This window comes from Polyodon spathula, chromosome 9, assembly GCF_017654505.1.
Source record: "Polyodon spathula isolate WHYD16114869_AA chromosome 9, ASM1765450v1, whole genome shotgun sequence".
In the NCBI taxonomy this organism is placed as follows: domain Eukaryota; kingdom Metazoa; phylum Chordata; class Actinopteri; order Acipenseriformes; family Polyodontidae; genus Polyodon; species Polyodon spathula.
In genome coordinates, this window is record NC_054542.1 from 8892999 (window position 1) to 8919380 (window position 26382).

Genomic DNA, 26382 nt, shown 5'->3' on the forward strand with positions numbered 1-26382 from the left:
TTCTTTACTGTTGCAAAGATGTACCTCCACATCATATGGTATATTTGCAGCTGTATTTGAAGAGTTTCCAGCTATTACTATTATAACTCAACATATTGAGCTCAATTTATAAATTAATACAATTGCAATACTTACAGTTAACTAGAACTGGTATTGTGATGTTCATTTCTCTAAAATAATAAAAGTGTGACCATTCAGGCTTGCAAACATATGCATCACTTTGGTGTCTTGTTATTTGTCTCAAATTCAAATTGCCATCTTTACTGCTGTAGATTTTAGATGTTAGATGTATTCTGGAAGTAAAGAAAACAAATGTGAACACAGTAAATATATATATATATATATATTATATATATATATATATATATATATATATATATATATATATATATTACTAATCCTAACTCCAACTGGTTCCGAGATTTTTTCAAATACCTTTTATCTATTGCTCTGTGTTACTGGAAGCCAACCTGTTTGCTTGAGAAATCATATGATATTGTAACCTTTCGACCTGGGGGCTTCACTTGTGTCTGTACTTTAGCATGAAGCAGACAAAAGAGTTGAAAGGTCACAATATAACATGATTACCCAAGAACCAGCATTTATGGGCCGTTCACAATGATTGCTTACATCTTTAAAGGTGAGGGATATTATTATTCAAATGTAATTGTGCATGTGGTTCCATTGTGCTTAACAACATGTGTAAAAATGGTGTAACGTTTTGTAATTGAACATGCAGTTGCATTGTAACTACACAGCCATTTGTTCAATAACGATGTTATAATGCTGCAATGAACTGTTTTATGTCTTACTTTGCTTGACCAAAACACATATTTATCTGCTGGAAGGTTACTCTTGCACTGGATTTGTACATCGTCCCCTTCTTTTATAAAAGTTGTCGGTTGTGTGATTTCTATGGATAGATCAGGATCTGAAAAAAAGAGTAAGTGTTTGTTTAGTGTCTCTATATTCATAGACTGTATAAACAGCATAAACAATAAATTGAAAAATGGATTAGTGTTCCTTTAACCTGATTGGTCAGTATGAGGTCCCTAATGTCTGATAAAGGACCTTCAAACTATGTTTAATCACTGTTCCAAATCAATCCGTAGGAAAATACGTCAATACAGTATTCATGCATTTGATCTTTTTTCTACTCTCGATTATGCCGTCTGAATGTTATCTGTCAATGACGACTAGATCTGCTTCCTTGCAGTTCTATATACATTCAATCTACCTATTTAAATGTATTAAGTAAATCAAGTTAAACAAAAAAAATAAGAATATGGTATGCTATCAGCAGCAATAGTGTAAGCACAATAGCACCTCGTCTCCTGTTTGAATGACGAGAACTCAAACCACTGGATGCAGTTTGATTACTTTCAACAACTTTATTTCAGCATATCATAACAACACAGGCATGGTGTTCTCTTCTCTTAGCAAAGTCAAGGCTTTGAATAAACTTTATGAACACATTGTGAACAAGCTACTGAACAAACAGCAGGATCAGCATTAACACATGTAGACGACTGGATATTTTCAATTACTAAAATGTGTTTTTTATTTTTGCTAATACATTTTAGGATCTAACAGTAACTACATACACAAACCTGCACTAAAACCCTAATAAAAAATTAAAATGTTAACGGTACTCTTCACAAACCATGTTCCCTTTTGTTTATAAGGTACCTGAACTGAAGAACAGCTCCATGCAAGTAGAGGATTTTTATTTAGTACTGCGGTATTATTTAGGCTATTGGAAATACCCACGAAGAGTCATAGTCCACCGCTGGGATAATGAAGCCTAAAGGCTACGAAGACCACAGATGGAATTCAGAGTAAACCGCATTACTCATGGAATATAGAAGAACACATTTATATTCATTAGCAACCAGTGCTGCATAAAATCACAAAAAAAAAACAAACCGAAAAACTTTTTTAACATACCCATTTCCTAATAGCAATAGAACTCTCAAAAGAGGGCTTTACATCTGTTAAGGCCCTTTCATTATGTTAAAAGCCCTTGCCTTCGGCTCAGGATATTTACCAGCACAAGATGAGCCTTACCAGATGGTAAAGCCCTCTTCTGGTTCTATTGCTTAAATGAAATATAGATTTTTTTTTCATCAACTGCATTCATTCAAGATAGAGTATAATGGGGAAATTTGTTGAGGTATCATAATTACATATACACTGTAATTTGTCCTATACCTGTGTACGGCTCCTTTTCTGAAGCAGTCTGACAAAAGTATTCCTTAAATCAGCATATTTTTTATTGTACGAACAGCAAGGAACAAGGTAGCTTGAATAGAGCATGAAGAGCGTCTCCTCAGTGTCTCAGCTGATGTTGTTTTGAACAAAAGAGTCACTCTGTAAAGCATTCATTTACATTCAGCTTACATGACTTCTGTGCTCATATTTAGGCTGCTTTCCACTGCATGATTACACTATTTAACACAATTTTTGTTCCTGGGTAGTAAGTGTTATTTCCTAATTGCTTATGCCTCAAAAGTATAGAAAATGGCTATTATTCCCCACAAACTTTGCTTTTGTGACCAGGACAGTGATATTTCAAAATGTACAGTATAATTGTAAATCTCGAAAAACTACTCACTTCTAAATCTTTTGTAGTCATCTTTGTATTACTTTAGTATAAATACATGTTAATTTGGAATCAGATGTTGTTTTTTTCTGACTTTATGTGAACGAAAAGACACACATTTGCCCGTTTTTACATTGGAAATAGTGATATTTTGAAATATCACTGTCCTGGTCACAAAAGCAAAGTTTGTGGAGAATAATAGCCATGTTATATACTTTTGAGGCATAAGCAATTAGGAAATAACACTTACTACCCAAGAACAAAACAAAAAAAAAATTTTGTAACATCTGCTTCCCTTTCCCCCATCAAGGTTAACATAACAAAATTCTTGACATCTACACCTGACACAAGATAAGACAAAACAAGGTACACCACAGAATGTTCCAGGCACCAAGCAAAGTATGTGTGATGTGCTTCTTGACACGTATACACTTTGAAATAACCGGGTGCACGACAATCCCGACAATCCCCCCCTCTGACAATTTGCCCCAATTACTAGATGTACATATTTTAAGAGTCATAATACAAATATGTGTGTGTGCTTTTAAGATGTTGACTGTGTAACCACATAGAAATTGTTGATCGTTCACTTCAATAAGCTAGTGTTGTTGATGAGACTGTTTTTAGTGGTTCACCTGGAGCCGGGGGGGGGGGGGGGGGGGGGGGGGTTGGGGGGCTTTATAAATGTAATATGTTGGTAATAGACTGCGAGAGCAACTCATGTCATGTTGGGGTTTTTTTTTGACGGCTTTCTTGTTTTGTGAAGTTAACCAGAGTGAGATGCAAAAGCGACAGTAGTCATGGACCTGAAATGACCTTACACTATGGTGTTGTTTGTATTAGTTTTGGAAAATACACTTTTCTAAGATACTTTTGCTGCTATTTACTTACAGGCAAGGACAACCATTGTTTCAGACTGGTTCTGCAATGTTTTGTTCTGATGAATAAACGCACTTTGACACCACAAGGACTGATTTCCCTTTGACTGGTTAATGAGTAAGTGCAAAGTAGTCATCACTTGGTACTGTCCTTCAACATCTCTGGACACTTCAGATTGTATCGAAGCTCCTAAATTGAATAGCAACAATGAAATAGTGTTAGATTTACACGAGACAAACACATTATCCATGAACAGAACATGATTTAATGCGTTGTTATAAATTCTAAAAACTGGATAATACTTAAATAGACAAAGTACCTCTTTCCTTATCCTGTAGAAGGTGTCCATTTATGTACCATGTGAGCTTTGGTTTGGGAAATGCATTCCTAATAAGACAAGTGCCAGTCTAAAAAAAAAAAAAAAAAAAAATAACATCAGAGCTGTGACCTGTAAGATTGTGCAGTGCTACAGAAATTGAAATGTGCACTTAAGCTTTCAGTTCTGTGGCTTTGTACGAGTTACTGTTTTAATGATTGTAAGAGACTGTACTGAAAAGAGAAAGAAACTCAGTTAATAAAGTATATATGCAGTATATATCCCTCAGGAAAAATGCACAAATAATAAAAAATATAAATACAACAAAGATGATTTCTATTTATTTTTTCTAGCTAGATTATTCTATTCACGTGACTTTTTCAACTTGTCTGTCACTATCTTATTTTCTTTTGGGATTGGAATTGGAATACTATGTGAATGCACCTGAAGTTTCTAGATAAACTTTAAATTCAAGTTTGTGGATGCTGTTTTTTCACTTTCATTGAAGCCATGGACTATGGTATCTATTTTGACTTGAGTTTGGGTAAAATCTGCCAATCTCATTTAGACATTGCCAGAACTGTATATCCTGTGTTCTTAAATAGTACATTTAATAATATTTGTATTATTTGTTTTGCAAAACAGAAACGTTATATTTTCACTTCCATTGGATTTGCACTTAGTCTGTAATACAATGGCACATTTACAAGATTGTAGCTTCAGTTCATTTGATTTCAGATAGCAATGCATTTTTTATTGTTTCTCTTTTACACAAAAAACATATTATATTTATGTATTTCCCCTTTGTGTAGGATCATAATGGAATAAAAAATGAAGTTCACACAGACAGATTTCTAGGTTGACGCTGCTTTCTAATACTGTACAGTGCAGCCAGCACATGCTAGAACTGGGGAAAGGAAAAGTGGACCACTCACAATTGTGAACCTGACGAAAACCTGTTGTGTCGAAACATGTAGTTCCTTTTTGTTTGTTTGTACGGTTTAGTAAAAACTTGTTTTTTAACAAATGAAGATCTTTTTTTTAAAACACCAGTAAATCTGGTCCTGATTTTGAGTGTGCGACCAATTGGTTTTTTGGACTTCAATCTATATCAAGGTTGGTGGATCGATTTGTGAAGTTTATATATATATATATATATATATATATATATATATTATATATATATATATATATGATATATATATGAGCTATATTGTTCAAAGATATTATTTTCTGCATGTTGAATTTATAAAAAATAATCCTGATTTGAACTGCAGGGTTGCAGTGAAGACCTGGAGGAGCACTGTGATTATCTGCTGCCACATAGTCCTGAGAAAGTGCAGGCCTATAGAGTGTGTTGTGGGCCCAAACAGTAATATCATGACTGAAACTTCAGCCTACTGCATTTCTTTCCACATCACTAAAATACTTACCATCCTTAAAGTATGGAGATTATTATATTGGTAATTGAAAGTTATTTCAGGTTTCGTTGATTGGCCTACAAAAAAGAGAAGGCAAAAATATTATTTTGGCACAATAAAGCATGCTTTACTTTCCATATAATATGTTTTAGCCAAATACATAGTGAAATATGTTGTGTACCGGTCATAAATGATTCAGCGCTTTGGGCTGTATTCTGATCATCGCGCAAATGAGAGTGCAAGCGTGAATGGCACTTGCCCCCGATTCTGTGGCGCAAAAACGAAGCAGAGACGTAAAAAACCCACTGCGCTGAAATGGTATTCTGAAGACATGTCCTGCGCCGTTATATAGCGCCTGCCCCATCGCCACATGTCGGCACAAATTTCGGGGTATGGTATCATTACAATATTCGCCCAAGTGATTCTGATGACAGTGCAGTAGGGTCCCAAATAGATAATTGAGCAGTGTGTTAAGACCTGCTGAAACCAGGTTTATTTAGTGGCGCAATCAGGAACTTTAACAACTGAACACACTATAAAAAGCAAAGTAGTCCTAAGTAGCAATTGCGTGTGTTTAGACTGACACAGAAAGAGAAAATAAAAAAAAAAAAAAAAAACGTAAGAAACTAACAATATTATTCGTAAAGTAATAATAAAAAAATATATGAATTGAAAAAAAATAAATCCTATTTTTCAGATACAACGGAGTACTACATTTATTTTCATGATGACTGTAGCAATTTACTTTCATGCCAGTTATTACAAGTGAAAATAGTTACGTACAGTATATGGAGAGCAGCATATCAAGAGCGCCACTTCTGTATCTGTGGATGTCTGTCCTTTCTTCCCCTGGTTTTTGCTAGTGCTGTGTGTGTGTGTGCATGTATCATGTGCAACTTTAAATGAGTTAACTGCTGTGTAAACTTAACACAATGCATTTGCTTTGTTTCTGTGATTGAAATAAGTCACTGCTATTGGCAGACCTGAAACAAGATATCAGTTTCACTGCCTGATAATGTATAAGCTTAATGAGAATGAAACAATATAATGAATTAGAAAATGGATCGGAGAGACATGGTTGGGCTCTGGGAAATATTCCATGAAAATTTAATCCGTGGTTATATTGAAATATGAATTATAAATATATAAATTGTTATAGTATATTACAAGCTCAGAGGGAATGTGATGCGGCACTTCATGTCCTGCTAGAAAATGAATCAGCTGCTGCTACTGGTAGACAGGGTAGTAAGTATTTTACACTTTAAACGTAGTAATGTCAATGCCATGAAATAATGTACCTAGTATAATTATTGTAAATAATAAATGATGATGATTTAGTAATTGGATTTGGTTTTTGCTCTTTTGTTACATTTAATTCAACCAATTGTCTCACATTGCAGAAACGGGGAGGAAAGTTATGGATAGTTTTGCCAAACCTAAAAAAGATGCAGACCTAATATCATTGCAAGCTATCGGTTTTTGAGAACTGTGTAAGTGGGCTGTAAGATTGTTTGAGCAATGGTTAAACTTAAAGCCAGGGAAGAAATGCAAAAGCTGAGTTTAAATCTAATGTCCGTGTAATTTAAAACAGGGTTTGACTCCTACAGAAAATAGTGAGTGGACTAGAGGGTTACGCAAGGTGGACTAAAGGTGCACGCTGAACTGGAAAATGCTGCTAATCTCACTGTTGGGTAGATTTTCTATGGAAGGTTCCCAACCCAGAATAAATAAGGGGGCTCTCATTCTCTAAACTAGGAGGGCTATCATTGCCTGTTAAGAAATATTATCTGGCTGCAAGGCTATATTTGGTTCAATACTGGATTTTCCAAAATGTTAATCCTGGATGTTCTCACATGAAACTATTTGGAAAACAATCTGACTATTCACTTCTCCTAAATGATCCCAATAACTATTTTAAGCATTTAAAATAAAAAATAAAAACCTGCTATTTTACGTACACTAAATGTCTAGTATAATGTTTAAAAAAATGTTAGGATTCAATGAATATTTTAAACCGAAGGAGAATAAAGATATTTCGTTCACAAAGTAGAAAAGGCTTGGTATCAATCCTTTGACGCACAGTCAGACACAGTACAATAAAGCAAAGTAATATAGCATACACACGACTAGCATGCGTCCAGTTGAATAAATAAGATTGCTGCATGCTAAGCGGTAAAAGACCTTGCAACTGCAGGCCGAAAATAAAAATGAAATCAAATAAACTGACAATATTAGCCTAGTACTTGTGCCGTTTTTACATACAATATAATATCCCAAAGCTTTTACAATGAAAAAATATAAAGACCATACAGACATCACAGACCATAGAAATACGAAACAAGCAAACAATGACTAACATAATAAAACATTTAAACAAATAAAAAATAATCACAACAAAATGTATGCAATAAAATACAGAAGGATTTATATTATAGCCTAGTAAAAATAGGTGTGTGGTGTCTATGTAAACATTGATATGATATTAAACACCTTTCACTTTGTATTGTAAGTAGAGCTGCTCCTATTAACAGATTAATTGGACCAATTAATCAACTCCCCAGTAATGTTGTTGAATCTGACACCCTGGGATCCTTCAAGAAGCTGCTTGATGAGATTCAATAAGCTACTAACAACCAAACAAGCAAGATGGGCTGAATGGCCTCCTCTCGTTTGTAAACTTTCTTATGCTCTTAACTAAATAGGTGATCACAGATTTATTTATTTTTTTAAATTTAATCGTGCAGAATTTAATTTTTTTATATTAAATAAAATCAGCCAATAGAAATCTGCATTTTCTCTGTGGCTGTCCAATCGTAAGTGAGCGGAGGCGGGACATAAACAATTGAAGGTTTTGAGTAGGTTTATGCAAAGGGAAAGTCAAACATCTGCCCTGGTTTTGCAATCCAATCATTAGTGAGCAAAGGCGGGACATAAATATGCTAGGGTAAGTGATGTAACAATAGCTGAAGTTTGTGCAATATTGCTAATATTATAGACTGTTATTGGGAAATAATATTGAGAACTTCAAAGTAATATTTAGAATTATAATTTTTACCTATTAAAACACAAAAATGTCATCAGATAATGGAGACATCATAGTCGATTTGGTTACGAATCAGTTTTGAAGAAGAACTTTCTCAGAAAAATTGTAGATTGTTAAAAATACACCATAAATAACCAAACTGGCACAGGAAGGGAAGGGATATACTCGCCACTTCCAACATTCTAATTATGAAATATCCGTGGCTTACCGGTAGCTGTCAATTTAAAAAAAGTATATTGCTGGAATCTTTTGTTCAGTACAGGGAAGGCAGTATCAAACAGCACTGGCTACAGCAATCTAGCATGCCTACCGAAGTCAACACAAAAACATGAGCATTCTCAAAGTCACTTGCGAGCCACTGTTACACTCAAAACTTTTGGACAAATCCGGATTGATTTTCAACTGGATGAGCAGAAGCATAGGGATACAATACATAACAAGAAGCAAGTAAAAAAAAAAAATGAGGTTCTTAAATGCTTGATTAATTCTGTTGTTTACCTTGGCAAACAAGAACTGGCATTCAGAGGGCACGATGGATGCACCAATTCCTCAAATAGAGGTATGTATGTGGAATTACTTTCTCTGATTTCTGACTATGACAGCATGTTAAGCAATCACTTGCTAATACCCACAGTATTCTCGGGTACCTCTTACAAGATTCAGAATGAACAAAAGCAGAAGTACAGGAAGCCAAGTAAATAACTGTAATGGCAGATTAAACAACTGATGATGGAAACGCAGCTCAGCTACCTTGTGGTTTCAGGTATATGACTGACAGTTACCCAAAAGAATGGTTGTTCTGTAAAAATGTGTTACATTTACTAAAATAAAAAATAATAATAAAAATGCTTTTAAAAACACCAAATTCCCATTGGGTTTTTTTTTATTTATTTATTTTTTAAATCTACCGAGTAATCAACTAGCCCATAAATTAACCGATCAATTTTTAATAGAGTGACAGACCTAATTATAAGCTTTCACAATTATTTTCAGCAAATGCAATCTTGCTATGAATGCAGAATTGGTAAGGGAGGCAGTACATGTTGTGTGCTGTTTTGCATCGAGTCTGTCAGATAATTTAGTTTGCCAGTTTTGGAATGAAAAAAAAAGCATCATTGAACCATCTCAGTTTCATAAGTTAATCATGGAAAAATAATAATGACACAATAAGCTCAATTATTTTTTTTGCCTATACATTCCTAAAACCACAGTGATGATCGCTTTAACCTTGCTGCTTGGAGGCTGTAGCTACAACATTAACTGTTTCATCAAACAAAGACTTCACCCTTGCTAAAGTAGTCAAATAAAATGAATAATGATTGCGATGATTAATTATGCGTTTGCGTTATAAGAGCATGTGAACAGGATGACTTGTGGTGACGTCAGACCAGGAAGAGACCGGACACTGTACTGTGGTTGAATGCACTGGTGTGTGAATTTTAACAATAAATAAAATATTTAAACAAAACACTTTCACGAAACTGACAAAACAGCACAGTGGCAAAAATAAACAGACAAACAAGTATGGTGCTGGTGTTAAACCAGCACGGGTAGCAATTGTTTTCTAGATTGGGCAAGTGCCTCATCATTTTTCATGGCTGAAAACAGCCCTGATTTATTGAACACCTTTTAAAAAGGCTATCAGTATGTTACGTGACAAAGAAATGATAGTGTGACAACATGGATAAAGAAATATAAGACTTACCAAAGACTTTAACTCTGGAACTGCTCTTGAGATGTCTATAAGGTGACTTGATCTTACAAATGAATACTCTTTCATGGTCAACAGTTTTTGCTGACTTGACAATCAGTGAATAATGGCTGTTCAGTTGGTAACGACCTTTATATGTTGGAAGGTTGCTATCAATCTTGTTCGTCCCGTTGGATGTTACGATTAATTCTTCAGTTCCATTGCCTTGCTAAAACAACACAATGTCAAAATGTCAAAAAAATGGCTGTCTGGCTGCATAATCACTGTTCCAGGTGTATGCGCTAAAGAATTTGGCACCTATTGTAAGATTAAAATAATGTGTTAATTCAAAGACTATGGGCTATATTCCCAAAACTTGGGGGAAAAATGGAATGTTTTTTTTTTTTGTAAACTGTTTGAATAAATTACATCAAACCCTAGTTTAAACTGTTTTAATAAATTAAATCAAACCTTAGTTTGAGTTTTTTTGCGTGGGTTAGCAGTTTATTCAAAATTGCAATGCAATTTTTAGTCTAAGAGAATTTTTACAGACATAATAAAAATTCTGGCTACTTTACAACCTAGCCAGACTTGGATCCAACCTGTGAAAGCTATAAGCAGGCTGTGCTAGTCCTTCACCAGGCTGGCCTGATTCTGGACCCTGAGACTTCAGATCCTACAATACCATTAGTAATACCACTTTGTCCAAAGTACTGCCAGAAACCCAAGCCTTTACTGCTTTGCTGATTAGAGGCTTGTCTTGTATGCCTGTAAGCAAGCTACTCAACCCTGATATATTCACTGGAATAAAGATTTAAATCTACAGGAAATAAAATGTTCTCTTCATGGGAGTGCTGATAAGATATTCTCAATGTGGCAGCCTTTTGTCCTATATTGATGGACTCAAACTGCTTGAGATCTTTATCTCACTTGATGACTAATTGTGACTAGGGACACAGATGGCTGCATTTTCAAGGTGCATCTGCCATTTACTTGCATGTAAAAAAACAATTGTAGAATTCATTATACTCTTTATGTTATTATTATTTCACAAGCCAGGAGCCATGCCTGAAAAAGGGATTACTGAATAAAGACAAAGTGCTTGTGACTTAGTAACAGAATAGGAGTTTCCCCTTGACTACTCAGAAAACTGCCCTCGCTGAGGTGAGGCCAAACTGATCGACCTCCAAGGCTGGGAAGCGAGGACTTCCCCCAAGAGGAAACTAAGGAAGGATAGGAGGTTGAACCAAGGGCTCCCTGGCTTACTGAGTCATCTAGTTGAGAGAGGTCAGACTCGGTTGACATGCAGAGGCTGCGTGGGGAGCCTTGCGATCTACGCAGGGAGAACAAAAGCGCTGGAAGAGAGAATAAGAAATAAACACATAAAGAGGGTGTGGCAGGATGGATGTAGTGGTGATGTCACGGACCAGGAAGCAGTATGGATACACAGGAAAATGTGGGGCTTAAACTGCCGTAGCAGTGTATTTATTAAATGAATAAAAGTAAAACAAACAAAGCACTTTTCAAATACAAAACAAAATGGCACGAAGGCCAAACAAAAGGGTTTCAAAACACAACACAGGAACAAATAAATCAAATGAAACGAGTATGTACTCGGGTTCTCAAGTTCTCTTTCGGCTTCTCCAGCTGTCTCCTAACTACGCTCCACTCCTACTCCTAGCTGGGTTCTTACATAGTAGGTGGCTAGGAGTTAATTACACAGTTGGCAATCACTTAACTCCTAGCCACCTGTCACATTCCACAATCATTCAGTTAGGATGGGGAGTTAACCCCATCCTTGCCAGCTAACCCAAAATAACGCAGTTCATCATAATATTTACTTAAATACACATACCCAAATCATAATAATGATAACAACAAATCACATTAATAAACCCAATATATACAGTTATATTATCAAAACAAAACAGCCATAATTATAATGAAAATAATACAAATAATATAGTGCACAGTTATACAAAGGGGTAGGGCTCCCATTCACAGATGGGCCAGGGTCTTGCCCCCCCCCCCCCCCTGTACTTCCCCAACTCTAGGCAAGCTAGCAATACTTTGTTTGGTGGAATAATATAGAGAAGAAAAGAGTGAATGTAAGATTCCGCTGCTGAGGATGGACTGGTTGATTTTAAGGTTAGCTGCTGATGTTGCTGCACTTATACAGAATTAATGGGAGAATGCAATTAGGGAGGAAGAACAGCTGTAGAATGAGCTGAAGACAAGATTGCAAATGTAAATGTTAGTTGAAAACCAGTTCTCTGGATGGAGGGATGGGTAGAGGGAAAGGTTTGAGCTGAGGGACGTTTGAATTGCGCGATCTGTAAACTATAAAGATACCTGGAAGGTGTTCGGCTTTCAAAACAAATTATTGATAACTGAAATACAGACTAGCTGGTAAATAAGTTGCATAATTAGAAGGGAAGAGGAACAACCTTTATTTATAATATGAACGGTAGATTGATTATCACAAGAGATTAAGATTTTTGGTTTTTGTGAAAATGGGCCTCAAAGACTACAATGACCGTAGGGAGTACGTCAAGTAAGGCTGTGGATTTAAGCTGAGGAGAACAGTTTTTGATTTCTGGAGGCCAGACTTCTGAGAAGCTGACAAGAGAGACCTGAGTTCTAGGAGTGCTTCAGCTAGAGGGACTGTCATTTAGATGAAAGAGGGCAGATGGAATGTGAATGAGCATCACCACATAAACTGCACAGATATAAAAAAAAACAGCATCCTTTGGAAATGCAGAATGAGGAATTTAAATTATTGCACAGCTGACTGCCAACATAATATTTGATGGGTTTTCCATCAGGCGGAGCTGAAGAATGAATAGAAGAAACTGAGAAACACAAATCCTAAAAAAAGGAGTGTTGTCGAGAGCAAGGGGGGAATAATTTGAGGCTGATGAGGAGACTGAAGAGGAGGCTGTCTTTGGACACAGAGAGGTAAAATGGGCAGTGGAAGCACACACTCCACAACATTAGCATGGAGACCACTGAAGAATCTTTAAAGAAATCTTGATCAGGTTGAGACTAGTCAATCAGTGTATTGTCCAATGCTAACCAAGATGTTACTTTGGCTGAAAAAGCTTTATGATATTCATAAAAAATGGTACCGCTGTGATCCAGAAATTCTGAAGTTCCAATAAGTGTTGAAACTAAATTAGCATCTTTACCTTCAATGATATTGCGTCTCAGTTGAGGAGAGATAGAGTGGCAGTGAACTATTGAAGCAGAGGAGGATTCTGAACTAAAGCAGTTGCTAGAGTGAAGATTGGTAGCTCAAAAGCAGGTGTGGGCGTTACTGAAGCAGTCGGAGAGGCACGCTCTGCTGCTGGTGTCCCTGATGAGGATAAAATGGCTGCTGATTCCAAGCCATTGATTCTGTTATCAAGCGCATCCAGGTGATCAAATACTGTAGAAATTGTGGTTGAAAGAGGTTGAATGAGTTGCTTGATATTGTTAAAAATCTGATAAAGCAAATCGGAGGAAGGATAAGATGAAATTGAAAACAGAGGAGTTGTGTTTGCTTAATCAGAGGAGAGAAAAGCTTGCAATGTAGCAGGGGCAGAGCTGAATGGACTAGTTTGGATTTCTGCTTTGAGGAGGAAGGACAGGTTCGGTCATTATGTAACTGCAATATGAAACAGATAATCACTCCTTGCTTTTATGGCAATCCTTTTTTGAAAAGAGCTTTCACAAGTTTGTTGATAGGCCAATTTTTGTAATAAAAGTTACGCTGGAGAATCACCCTGAGGTCTAATGCATTTAGGGCGGTGAAGAGGAACGGCAGTGGACACAGCTGTATAATTAGAGGTTGAAGCAGTAGCATTGTCAAATGGAGGAGAAGTGGTACGGGCGAATTTCTTTGAAAGTTTTTACGGTGGATTATTTGTTGAAGGAAGACAGCCAGAAGGAGAGAAAAATTCTTTTTCTGGGTCAGATAAAAACAAGAGCTGCCTCAGGTGACTAGTCATTGAAACCAAGGTTTGTTTTAAGTTTGAGTCTGCAAGTCTGTGAGGATAACCGCAGCAAACTGAAAAGCAAGACGAGAATTAGGAAGCTTGCTACGGTGACTGTAGGGTGACTGACAGACTCATCCCTCCACCCCCCCCCAAAAAACCCATATCCCAACTCCAGCCCACCGAAATACACCAAGGTTCTACTTAACTATATTGCTGCTATTGATGATATTTCATTGTAAAATATGCAAGCTCCTAAAAAGTGTTGACCATTCCAAACTCATTGATTTAGAACACTGATAGCGTTCTTTAACCTATACACAACTGCACCCCACGCAGTGGATGTAAATTTTTTTAACACTAGAACCACCACAGCAGTCATTTTGGCGTTTTTCACTTTTAAAGTTTAAATTACTCTGTGTGTCCGAAAGATACGCGGTTGTCCGTTCTTGACTTATCCTAATTGTTAATTGTTCTTAAATACAGCGTTTCGGCTGTGCAATTGTTCTAGTATTAATAATTCAATTCACTATAACCTCTAAATATTATTCTCTTTTTTTTTTATCCCAGCTGCAGTTATATGCTGATATTATACAGTATAAGGTAAAAAGTACATACCACAACCCACTCGAGAACCATTCCAGATTGCATGATCCCAGTCATGTTTTTCAAGCATTGTATTTGTATTTCGTAATTAAGTTGTGCATCAACAGTGGTGAATGAAAGCTCCTCTTCTTGTACATCTGTAAGGGGTTTTATTATGAAAAAAATTGCATTAGGGCCCACTTAGAGCAACACAGTTTTGTAAATTTCATTATTAAGCAATTATATTTATTTTAGAAAATGTACTGTAGGGCGTTTTGGTGTTTAGATACCCAATTAATATAAGTAATTGATGTATGTAATGGTTTAATTCAGTTAGCACTGTTGTTGTTAGCACTTCCTGTAAAATTGACCAGTTCCTGGTAGATCAATTCAGTCTATTAATTGAGTCTTTAATCATTGGTTGTCTTTTTCTATAATGACTATCCCAGGTAGTGAAGTTCTTTGTAAGTCCCTTCAAGATTATTAATTATTTGATGTTTTTTATTATTATTCAGAGTTTGCAGTTTCAGCTGTTACATGCTGCCTTCCATTTTCTCATTATTCACTGATGTGAGTATTTGCTGGATGCTATTAGCAGTGCAGTTCAGTTGTTAATTCCTGCTCTCCCTTTGTTCAGTGGGCCTCAACCCTATTGGTGTTGCTATAGGCACTGAGACAGTTTCACTCAATTCTCATATCCTAGTTACAGACTTGCAGGATCAGTACAATTTTAAATACCGTTGAAACACTAACAACAACAAAACTACAGTCCTTATCTCTTTGGCTGTCATAGAGACTAGGCCAGCAAGCATATGCTGAATCATATTAACCTGTTATGTTCCTACAATACCTCTATTAACACCAGAAACATTATCACTGTTGAAACACGCTTACTTGAATTACAGATATGCATTGCTTCCAGGTGCCAATAACAAGTTAAAGAGGGATTAACATACCTATGGAGAGATTTGTGATGTCCTTAATTGATCCCTTCGGAAATGTAACAATTTCACAGCAATACTGACCGCTGTCTGACATGTGCAGCATGTATAAACTTAGAGTTGCACCATATAGTTGCCCAGATGTTTTATTCTGTAGAGGTGCAAAGCTAGATTTAAGTTTACCATCAGTCCCGAATTGTGGGTTATGCACCACTAATATCTCTTTTTTTCCATTGTTGGTCTTTTCCCATTGAATTTGAGAAACCTTTAGTTCATTGTCATCCACAGAGCAGTTTAGGGTGAGATTCTGGCCCACAGTAGCATATACGACTCCATGTTCAAGAAAGTCTTCAGGTGAACCTTTTAAAGCAAGATCAATTAAAAACATAAGACAACAAAATCAGTTTTACGTGATTCAAAGTAAGGCTAATGTTAAGGGATGGAAAATGCAGTCACACTAAAACTTCATATTGAACTAAACCATTGGTAAAGTTAGCAGCTGATAACTGTACACTTTGTTTTCCAGAAAACTGAACCAATTAAGTTAATATGAGGTTCAATGCTTCTTGAACAGTCAAACCTGCTAATATCACTCTCATTAAGCAAAGTAGTGGTTCAGGCTGGGAACTCACTTTTAATCAGTCAATCAAATCAAGCTTATTAAGTGTCAATAACCAGACAATTGTCAATCGAAATAGCAGTACCTTATCTCTAACAACGTAATTACTTGTCCAATGATTGTCAAGGAAAGGATTTAGATCTTACCTGATCCATTACCTCCCCGCTGTGAGTTAGAGTTTGCCTCCTTCTCCCCAGCCTCCACCTGTTTTTTGGCTCATCTAAGGGGGAGGGCAGCTATCCTGCCCCCTGCCCATGGCTTCCCTTCAGTCAGCCTCTCCACTTATCAGTGGGAAATATATGGGCAGGGGTTCCCTGAGGTGAGGCCAAAGGCCACAGATGTATTATATGTTAAATGTTTATCCAAGAACGTATAATACGCATAAATGTGTTACCGTGTCTAATGTGTAAGAAATATTCTATCTATTGTATGAGTTCCCTGACTGAACACTTATTACACTATGTAACACAATTTTTGTTCCTGGGTAGTACGCGCTATTTCCTAATTGCTTATGCCTTAAAAGTATATAAAATGGCTATTATTCCCCACAAACTTTGCTTTTGTGACCAGGACAGTGATATTTTGAAATTTACCTATTTCCAATGAGAAAACGGACGAATTTGTGTCTTTTCGTTCACATAAAGTCAGAAAAAAACAATATATGAATACAACATATGTATTTATACTAAAGTAATACAAAAATGACTACAAAAGATTTAGAAGTGAGTAGTTTTTCGAGATTTACAATTATACTGTAAATCACTTTCACGAATCAGCCCCCAAATGTAGTCTCGGCGTTCAAAGTTCAAAGCCGCTTTCTCCTTACTAGTGAGCTTCTTGGGGAATTCATTGCACTCCAGGATCTTCTTTATCTGTGGTCCGACGAAGACACCGGCTTTGACCTTTGCCTCAGACAACTTAAGGAAGAAGTCTTGAAGGTACTTGAAGGCTGCCGACTCCTTATCTAGAGCTCTGACAAATTGTTTCATAAGGCCCAATTTGATGTGCAGTGGTGGCATCAGCACCTTCCGGGGGTCCACCAGTGGCTCCCACTTGATGTTGTTTCTCCCCACAGAGAACTCGGTCCGCTGTGGCCAGTCCCGCCTGTGGTAGTGCGCCTTGGTGTCCCTACTGTCCCAAAGGCAAAGATAGCAGGAAAACTTGGTAAAACCGCCTTGGAGACCCATCAGGAATGCCACCATTTTGAAGTCTCCTATGACCTCCCAGCCGTACTCATCATACTTCAAAGCGTTGAGCAAGGTCTTGATGCTGTTGTAATCCTCTTTGAGGTGCACCGAGTGAGCCAGGGGAAGAGACGGGTACTTGTTACTATTATGGAGCAGCACGGCTTTGAGGCTCCTGGATGAGCTGTCAATGAAGAGGCGCCACTCATTCTGGTTACAGGCGATTCCGATTGCCTCGAACAGACTGGTCACATTGTGGCAGAAGCAGAGTCCATCTTGACGGGTGAAGATGCTGGAAAAAGGTTGGTGACGTTTCCTCTGATCTGCGACTTGCACACTTTCATCCAACAAGTTCCATTGCTTGAGCCTAGACGTCAAAAGCTCGGCATTGGACTTGTTGAGACCAAGATCTCTAATCAAGTCGTTGAGGTATTTTTGGTTGGGGTAGTACGGGTTTCTCTCCTCAGCTCCACTTCTGAAATTGTCATCTGGATCTACAACGTCTTCCTTGCTCTCTAACTTGCTGCTCTCTTCTAAAGAACTCTCCCCGGAGGAGTGGTTACGGGGAGCTCATGGCACCGGGGTGATGGATGAAGAAAGGTCTAGATACGTGATAGCAGGTGCATTCTTGCCAGTCCGACGTTTGGAAGGGTCCACCATGCAGAAGCAACAGTTGCTTGAGTGGTCAGTGGGTTTGTGCCAAATTCTTGGGATAGCGAACTTCATGGCTCTCTTTTCCCCTCTGTACCATCCTACAAAAATACATTTATTTCACCCATGACTAATGTGTAAGAGATTCTCGCAACATTTTTCATATATGATATATTTTTTCAATAACATTGAAAATTGTAAAACATTTTAAAATTAAAAACTTTTACAATTTTAAAAATTAACAAATTTTATAACATAAAATTCCGAGCAACAATTGTCCATCTTACCTTCCAGAGTTTTTTTGCAGTGCTCGCAGGTGAAATGAGGTGCCCAGGATTTGTCTTGATCCCCCACAGGCATGCCGAAATATGCCTTGTAGGCCTCACACATCTTAGCAGATGCTTCCACGGAGTACTTTTTCGCTCTTGTCTTGATAAATTGGCTGCAAAATGAGTCTGCCGGATGCTTGCAGCCTCTTGATGCCATCTCAGAAAAATGCAGATATGTATCCACTTAGGCAGCTGGAACTAAACTGAACTGGTGGGCTTAAGGCCCCTGTATTTATACTACTATTTATATTACTGGAAAGTTCTAGAAGTTACTTCAAGTTTACTCAGCACTTCTATCTGGAATGTTCTGGAAAATAGGTACATTTCAAAATATCACTGTCCTGGTCACAAAAGCAAAGTTTATGGGGAATAATAGCCATTTTCTATACTTTTGAGGCATAAGCAATTAGGAAATAACACTTACTACCCAGGAACCAAAAATAATAAAAAAAAAATTGTTACACGGTGTTATCACACCATTGAAATGACCTAGAGTATAATGGGAGTCAATGGGGAAAAAACTCCTCTGTGGGTTTCAAAACCCTCCCTTTATTATTTATTTATATATAAAACTGATTTCCATCCCATTTAATATATTGAGAATAATAAAACACAATTAGAAAGCTTAAATGTAAGTAAGTTGCTGTACAGTATTGAAATGTTCTGAAAAAAAACGTATGACCCAGTACACACTTCTTTGTGTATGTTTACAGCTTTTTTGTGTTTTTCATTATAATGATGAGGTCTATTTTAACTCAAAATTAATTATACTGGCGTTTTCCCCCCAGGGGTGAATGGTTACCCACTGATTGCATAAAACAAGATACGGTAAAATGATTTACTCAGAGAATAAGGAGGTATAAAGACCCACTACTGTTTATATGATTAGATTGGAAGTTTTTTTTGTTTTATTTAATTTTTTTACATTTACAGAATATTAATGAATACTTGTATGCTTCAATTTCCACGACAAAACCATAATGTTTGTTCTATCAACAAAATGTGTGTTTTTGCCAGGTTATTTGTAAACTGATGAACTACCCTCTGCTTAATTTAAGCATTGCTTTGTCCCTTCGGAGTGATACTAAACAGTTTGACTGTGAATAGAAAACACTGTATGAAAGTCATTTTTCTTGCATTTGGAACAGGGCACAAGATCAGGTCAAGCAAAACCAGCAGAGCCAGCTCAACTACTAGCTCTGAGTAGGACAAACCTATGGTGATTGATTTTGCTATTGGTTCCGTAGTTTAGCTGTCTGTCCAGGCAACTGCAGCATTAGAAGGTTATAATTATAATATACAAACTCTGCAAGAGTTTTACACTTACAGGAAAACATATATTTTCACAAGTCTCATATACCTTCTGAAATATATAAGGTATGAAATCAAAACAAAAGGACCCATAACAGTATGACAAATACCACCACCACCACCAAAATTAGAAAATGTGAGAATTAACCTTGTCTAGCCGTCATTACAGGAAGTGAAGAGAACAATGTCTAAGCATAACCACAAACTAAGACAGAACAGAGCAATAGAAGAAACCTAACCTGAATATATGCATGAACAGTGACATGACAGCTTAAAGCTACTTAAACAAAACGGATGGGGTTCACACAATGTGGTAAGAGCGTTGTCTATCTTTACTGCAGAAAATAATTCTAATAGGGCTAATGTTTCCATTGTTCTGCATATAGATGGGAAGCGAACTGACTTACTAAGAAAGGACTTTATTACAGTTCTTTCTTTAGTTTAATTTATTGAAAAATAATAAACAGTGTGCCCTTAATATTTTCACAAATTTAGTTAATTAGGTTCATCCACGCTGATGCAAAATTCGAAAAGTACTATATTTTACTGTATAAGTGCAATAAATCACTGTTTTTAATATTTCTTGTGTCAAAGAGCGTAATAAAGGTATTTGTTCGGAAAAGAGCTTCGCTCAATTATCATAATACAATATAGTATCATAGCAATAGCAACCTAAACTTATTTTACAATGGGTTTATTTTGTTTTAATTAACCTAATTATATAATCACAATGAATTTTCACTGCAACTTTGTAGTCAAACAGAATAGTCACTATACCCTTCTGACCTGAGGTAACCTTTTAACTCAGCACTCTTCATTAGTTTTATTCACGATAGGACTGATTTTAAAAATGATAATTTTTTGTTTTATTATTGGAAATTATTTAATTTTGACATTGAATTTAGAACACTGATCATGAAATCACAATGCCTAATAATAGATTTTTATTCTAAATAACATTTTGAATGATTTGAGATATTTGTGCTACAACGGGATGAACTTTAGTTGTGATATTTTTCTAGAAGTAGGCACCTACACTTCATTGTTTTAAAAAGTATTTTGAATACATTGCTCTCAGTATTATACAAACTGAAACTACATGACCAGAATTAGTGATCAGAAGGTTGTGTGAACCCTACTTTCTGTCATGTACTATATAAATTGAAATGCTGTACCATTTTTCCAAGTGGGTCAAATTTGATAGTTGAAATTTGATACTGAAAATCAAGGCACAGGCTGTATGTAACTTGCTGGATTTTCAATCAGGAAGGCCTTACATTATTACATTTCTTGCTACAACAGTGATTGAATTATAGTTATCAAACATTAACAGCTAAGGAACTACAAATAGGCTAATCATTAGCAGAATAAATATAAAAATATTTCCATAAATGTTGTTCAAACTTACCTTCAACAATACATATTAACAGCAAAGAAACAGCATAGACTATCTTTCTTCTGATAGACATGTCTGCCCAATTGTAGCAAATGTCAGTTGAATGTCTGTACAGGAAGTCTTTTCTAACCTTTACTGAAACCACACGTGCTGGTAGTTTTAATATGTCAGTTTCAGAGTATAAAAAGCCCCAGCCTTTGGTTGGCTTTGGATAACATTATATTTTCTTCACACCAAAGAAGCCATTAGCTGTTTAACATTTTACATAGGTTTTTTACTTTGTTATGAAATCTACGCAGTAAAGTTAATCACACTTCATATAGAGAAATAGAGAATACTTTGATAAACACTGCTTTAAAATGACAAAGGTTGGATATTTAGGACACATTCAAAAATACACATCAAATATCAAAAAGTGAAAAGTGAAAAGGGTCCAAAAGGTGGGGTCCCAAACCTTCAATGGTGTTGGATCCTTTTCCAAAAGGCCACACAGGAGACAAGTGCACAATAATGAAGCCTCCTTTACTGTTGGACCCGAGTTTACCTAGCAACAATATAACTTAATTAACTATTTACTTACTTAACTATTAATAATCCTTAAGACTTCTACAAAAGTCTCAAAAGGGGATAAAGTGGCAGCAGCAAATATAACTGTGCTGTCGCTAGCTCTCTGATCAACAACAACCACACATGCTAAGTGGGCAGAGCAAGTGTCGAGTCAGTATGCTCTCTGATCCATTCCTTAAACAAAAACAAATAGGGGTCGTCACACTGTAAAACACAAAGGGGTTAACAACTTATAATTGAAGGCTCATTTGCAAGTCAGTACCTCAGTGTTACATGGTTTAAAAGAGTTAAAAACCATATTCCCCTAGGTGAAGTTGATCTGTGCTTTGGCCACCTGCCCTGTCTGTCTGCATCCATGTTCTCAGCCAGCTTGTGTTTTACCAGCTTTCTTGCACGAGCTAGCTAACTCAGGCTCTGAAACAAAACAACTTCATTGCAAAGCCATAACGGAAACAGCAAAATAAAGTGCTTATGCCATAGCACACTATATGTACTCTCTTAGGATCTCGAGTCAAAGATAACAGACCGTGCCAACATAATGTGTGCCTGAGATGAGCAGCGGTGGTGGAGCGAATAGCAGGGGCATTTGTGCTTTTGCAACAGAGTCAGCTGCTTGTAGCCATTCCAGGTTTGCAATGGGGTTGTTTCCTTGTGTGGTAGTGGCAATAAGGATTACTGTAGAGGTTTGGTGCACATGACCATTTTGCAGCGAAAGTGTTGTGTGCCCTACAATAAATTACATTGCGTAACAAACTATACCATTTTTTATATTCACCTGTGCTCTACTTTTACTCTAAACCAATGGATAAACAATAACATTACCCATACTATGTGAAATATTACAACAATAAGAAAATTGTGCAGAAAGTACTAAGTAACCACACAGATGCATGGTCAAATAAGAAATAATCGAGGTAACATCTGATATTTTTGACAATTGTATTTGTAATATAGTTTTAATAATCATTTAATTGACTAACTATTTCTTGCTGTTATCTGAATGAAATGGCTGCTAGGAATGAGTGAAAGTGCTATGCAATAGAAGTGTGTCCATCCTTGTGTGTGGGGGTGTCACCACTTGAAGGCAGACTGCGCCACCTGGTGGAGAATCTGCGAGCATCAGGTCCCTTTGGAGTATGTGGGGGAAAGATGCTTCCCGGACACCTCAAGTATAATATCAAATATTCTCTAATCATTAGTCCTTACTTGTAACCATTGCTTTTCCTTATCAGGTTCTTTGTCTATGTCCACTCCTCAGGCACAGAACAGGAGACACCACAGGTAAATAATTTAAAAGTTGTATTTTTATTAAATAAAAATAGGGAGTTTGATTTTAAAACAATGGTAAAACTTGCATGCAGAAAGAAACTGCAGAGTGGTTAAAAACAACAACAATTGTTAAAAAAATAAACAGAACAAATTTATTTTGGTTCAATTCCTTTTAAATAGTTTAAAACAGCACATCCATTTCAGTGTTCCTATTTACTTCTCATCCCGTTCCTTGTCCTTGCTTTCATTCTCTCTTCCTGTTAATTTATTTTGAGGTGTTACACTTCCTGCCTTGGTGGTATCTTCTGCATGTCATCATATTGTCTTCTGTGTCTCGTTCTGTATGCCTGGTTAGTGATTTTTTTTTTTCCGTTCCCCCTGTGTGTCTGGTTCATGGTCTCTTTTTTCTGTCTCTTTTTCTTTCTCCTTTTGTGTTTGCCTTGGCTACCTTTATACCGTCAACCCTATTAGTTTCCCTATCACATGCTGGTGTGCAGTAGCAAAACGGTTAATATGGGCTCATTCTACATGGGGATTCCTGGGAAAATGTCTGAAAAACAATTAGTGCTCAAATCACAAATAATCAATAAAGAAAAACACAAGTGAAAACATAAATAAATCATACAGTTCTTTGAAACAAAAAAAACGTTTATACATCAAAGGTGTGTATATATAATAATAATAATAATAATAATAATAATAATAATAATAATAATAATAATAATAATAATAATAATAAAACTAAATATAGTATACCAGTAAGTGATCAGAAAAAGAAATACAAGTTCAACAGTGATTAGTCACCTGATGATATGGGCATCACGGTTTGTGTTTGTGTCTGTGTTTCTCTCGCTCTCCTTTTCTCTATCTTTTCTTTCTGTCCCTCTCTCTCTGTCTGTCTCTCTCTCCCATCTTTCCACTCTGTATCTCTCTCTCTCTCTCTCTCTCTCTCTCTCTCTCTCTCTAGATATTACGAAAATATTAGGCCTTGTTTTCCTACAATTCGGAGACCACAAATGCCCCTGATACAAAAAAATATAGAATAACAGTTATTCGATTTCAATAAGAAGTCGGGAGTAGGCAGTGAACAGGGAACAGGTTTTTAGAATGGACTAACAGTGAATTGCATATTGAGAACCTGTTGGTAAATAATGATTATAACCAAATTACTGTTGGTAGGGAAATAGTGTTGGTTTTACCAACCCCTGATTTAAGCATGTAGTGAGAGAACGAATGGGTTGTGTAAACAGTGGCTGAAGAGAGCTGTTAGGGGGTATAAGTTCCACAGTTTTTGCTGCCGTAAAGAGCAGAAAAATTGGCAGTTTTGTATTGCCACGAGAGTCAGAGCACAGCATCTGGACAATTTAATCTTAGGGTACGGGGCTCAATAGCGGAGTCCCAGAACTAGTAGAATAGGAGCAGCATATTTTGCTGTAGTTGGTCTTCGTTATTAAGGAAAATGAGAGAAATTATTGCAAAGTATAGGATAAACATGGAAAAAAAAAATAATGTTATTTTGGGCATGGAACATAAAAACAGTCTGAGTGATTGGTTTCAGCTCCAATTTGAGAAAAAAGTAAAGGAGCTACCGCACTGCTGGGCTTGCAGATAAGTTACAAAGTGCAGATAAAAAAAAAAAACAAAAAAACTTTGTGTCAGGAGAATGCGCGCAAGATTAAACAACAAAAAAGACAAACAAAAACTAATCTCCGATTCAGCACTTAATACTGACATCCAATTAAATTTTAGAAAAGAAAATTAATTGAAAGAGCAAATTAATGACGCATAAGGAGCCATTAAGTGCAAGGCAAAATTAGCAGAGCAGCACACAGACCAAATAGTGCCTGCACCATTAAAATCAAGAGAGACATGGGTTTATAGTCAGCCTCAGACTCAAGCTATCCGACCAGTTATTAGTGCTGCCATAGGCCTGCAGCGCACACTTACTGGTGCTTCTGTGTCCATCCAGCACACAACACAACCTTGCAGCTCCTTTGTCAACTAGAGCTGTACAGTTTTGTTTTTATGTTTTTTTCTAAGGCTGTTGCTTTTATTTCTAAACCTTTCTCTCAATCATGGTACACACACTTTTTACTTTTATGTCTGTGTGTGCATTGAGAAACCTGAACCTTTCTTTTCATCCATACTTAATGTATCTCACAGACCATGCAACAACGTGGGCTGGCATTTTTGTGTTTAATGACTGTTAGAGCAACACCACATTCTAATTTTCATTTGTATGTGCTTTGGGCATCTTGCCTCAAGAGAGATAAGGATTCAGAAAGAGACTGTCTTAGTAATAATGGCTAGCTACACTGATAAGCAAGACTTCTGGAGGATTGAATTTCTCCTTAGAATTCCATGTGCAGTGGAGTGGATAATTTAGTGTGGTTATTGTGAGCAATGAGAGAAATTGTTTTGCCAACAGAGAAACAAATGTATAATATCTGTGATTTATAAAAGGGAAGCAGCACTTACTTACCTTAAAGATTTTGTGAATTTCTTAACCCTAAAATGGGAAACAAATCGTCTTTTTGAGCAGCTGTCTGACTTTTTCCATTACAGAAAAAAGGATGCTGATAACCACACCTATAGAGATAGTAACCTTTAGAGTTACTTTCAGAGTACAGACAGACACTGGCACAGGCCTGAGGCACTGCAGGTCTAGTTTTCGATTCCAACTTGATGGTTGCAAACTGATATTTTATAGTATGATCCCCATATGGGGGTGGGGGGCATATGCTCTGAAAAAAAGAAAACAGAATTCAGCAATCATTCTGGTGGTTATAAAGGAGTGAATGACCCCATTTGAGGTCAATGTGAAAGATATTGACAAAAGAATAAATCGCTTGATTTCTTCTAGGTTGGTTCTGAAATGAAGTGGTTGCTAATTCTGATGATAATTCAAGCATTGAGAAACAGGTCCTTGGCAGAAACAACAATGCTGTCAAGAGGGACATCCAGCCTGCAACAGGGAGCAGGAGCAGTCAGCTGACCATACAGAACTTTTCACTCCCAAAAATAGGGTTTACAGGTCCCAATGTTGCAAGTATTCCGTTCAATCATGTACCATATGTAAACGATGCACCCCAGAATGACTTGCCCCTCGTTGGTTGAATGTAGGACTGTGGCAGGCTGGCGAGTGGATAGAGGCCCAGAGACAGTCTGTAGTTCAAAATAATAACTATTTTATTATAAATAAACACAAAAATGAAAGGGCACAAGGGCCAAAATAAAGGGATTTAAACACAAATAAAGCAAGACAAAAAGCAAAAATAACAATTTCCAGGCTGTGCAATGCCTTCACTGGATTCAAACTTTTACAAACATACAAACAAACCACCAACCGTGCTTCCTCAGCTCCCTCTCCCAAATGAGAAGCAGAGGTCTCCTTATGTCAGGTGGCTGGGAGCTGATTGATCGTTAATTAACCTAATCAACCCCAGCCACCTGAACATAATAAACCCAGGCAGGTAGGGGAAATTAACCCCATCCCTGCCAATTTAAAAAGAGCAGAGCTTTGCTCTGCCACACACCTCCCCCCATGTACAACGTACACCGGCCGCAATCAGCCAACTGCCCCTTCCCCCCCACCCCCCTCCCCC

At 36.8% G+C, this 26382-nt stretch overlaps 1 protein-coding gene across 1 annotated transcript; it reads right to left on the minus strand.

Annotated features, from left to right (window-relative positions):
• Positions 1-520: 520 nt before the first annotated feature.
• LOC121321271 (T-cell surface protein tactile-like) lies at positions 521-21061 on the minus strand. Its single transcript, XM_041260172.1, has 9 exons — positions 20954-21061; positions 15467-15811; positions 14544-14668; positions 9967-10180; positions 5231-5295; positions 3801-3888; positions 3494-3670; positions 798-931; positions 521-535 (listed from the first exon to the last, which is right to left on the minus strand). Exons 1-9 carry the CDS (start codon positions 21012-21014, stop codon positions 521-523), a joined length of 1224 nt encoding a protein of 407 aa, XP_041116106.1. The 5' UTR covers positions 21015-21061.
• Positions 21062-26382: the final 5321 nt, after the last annotated feature.

Bases quoted from the DNA above. Each gene is read 5' to 3' on its own strand.
- LOC121321271 (XM_041260172.1), bottom strand. From the start codon at position 21,014: ATGTCTATCAGAAGAAAGATAGTCTATGCTGTTTCTTTGCTGTTAATA. The intron at 15,812-20,953 runs GTAAGTTTGAAC...TTGCTTTAAAAG, and splicing joins GTTAATATGTATTGTTGAAG to GTTCACCTGAAGACTTTCTT. The intron at 5,296-9,966 runs GTAAGTCTTATA...TCTTTTTTGTAG, and splicing joins TTCCAGAGTTAAAGTCTTTG to GCCAATCAACGAAACCTGAA.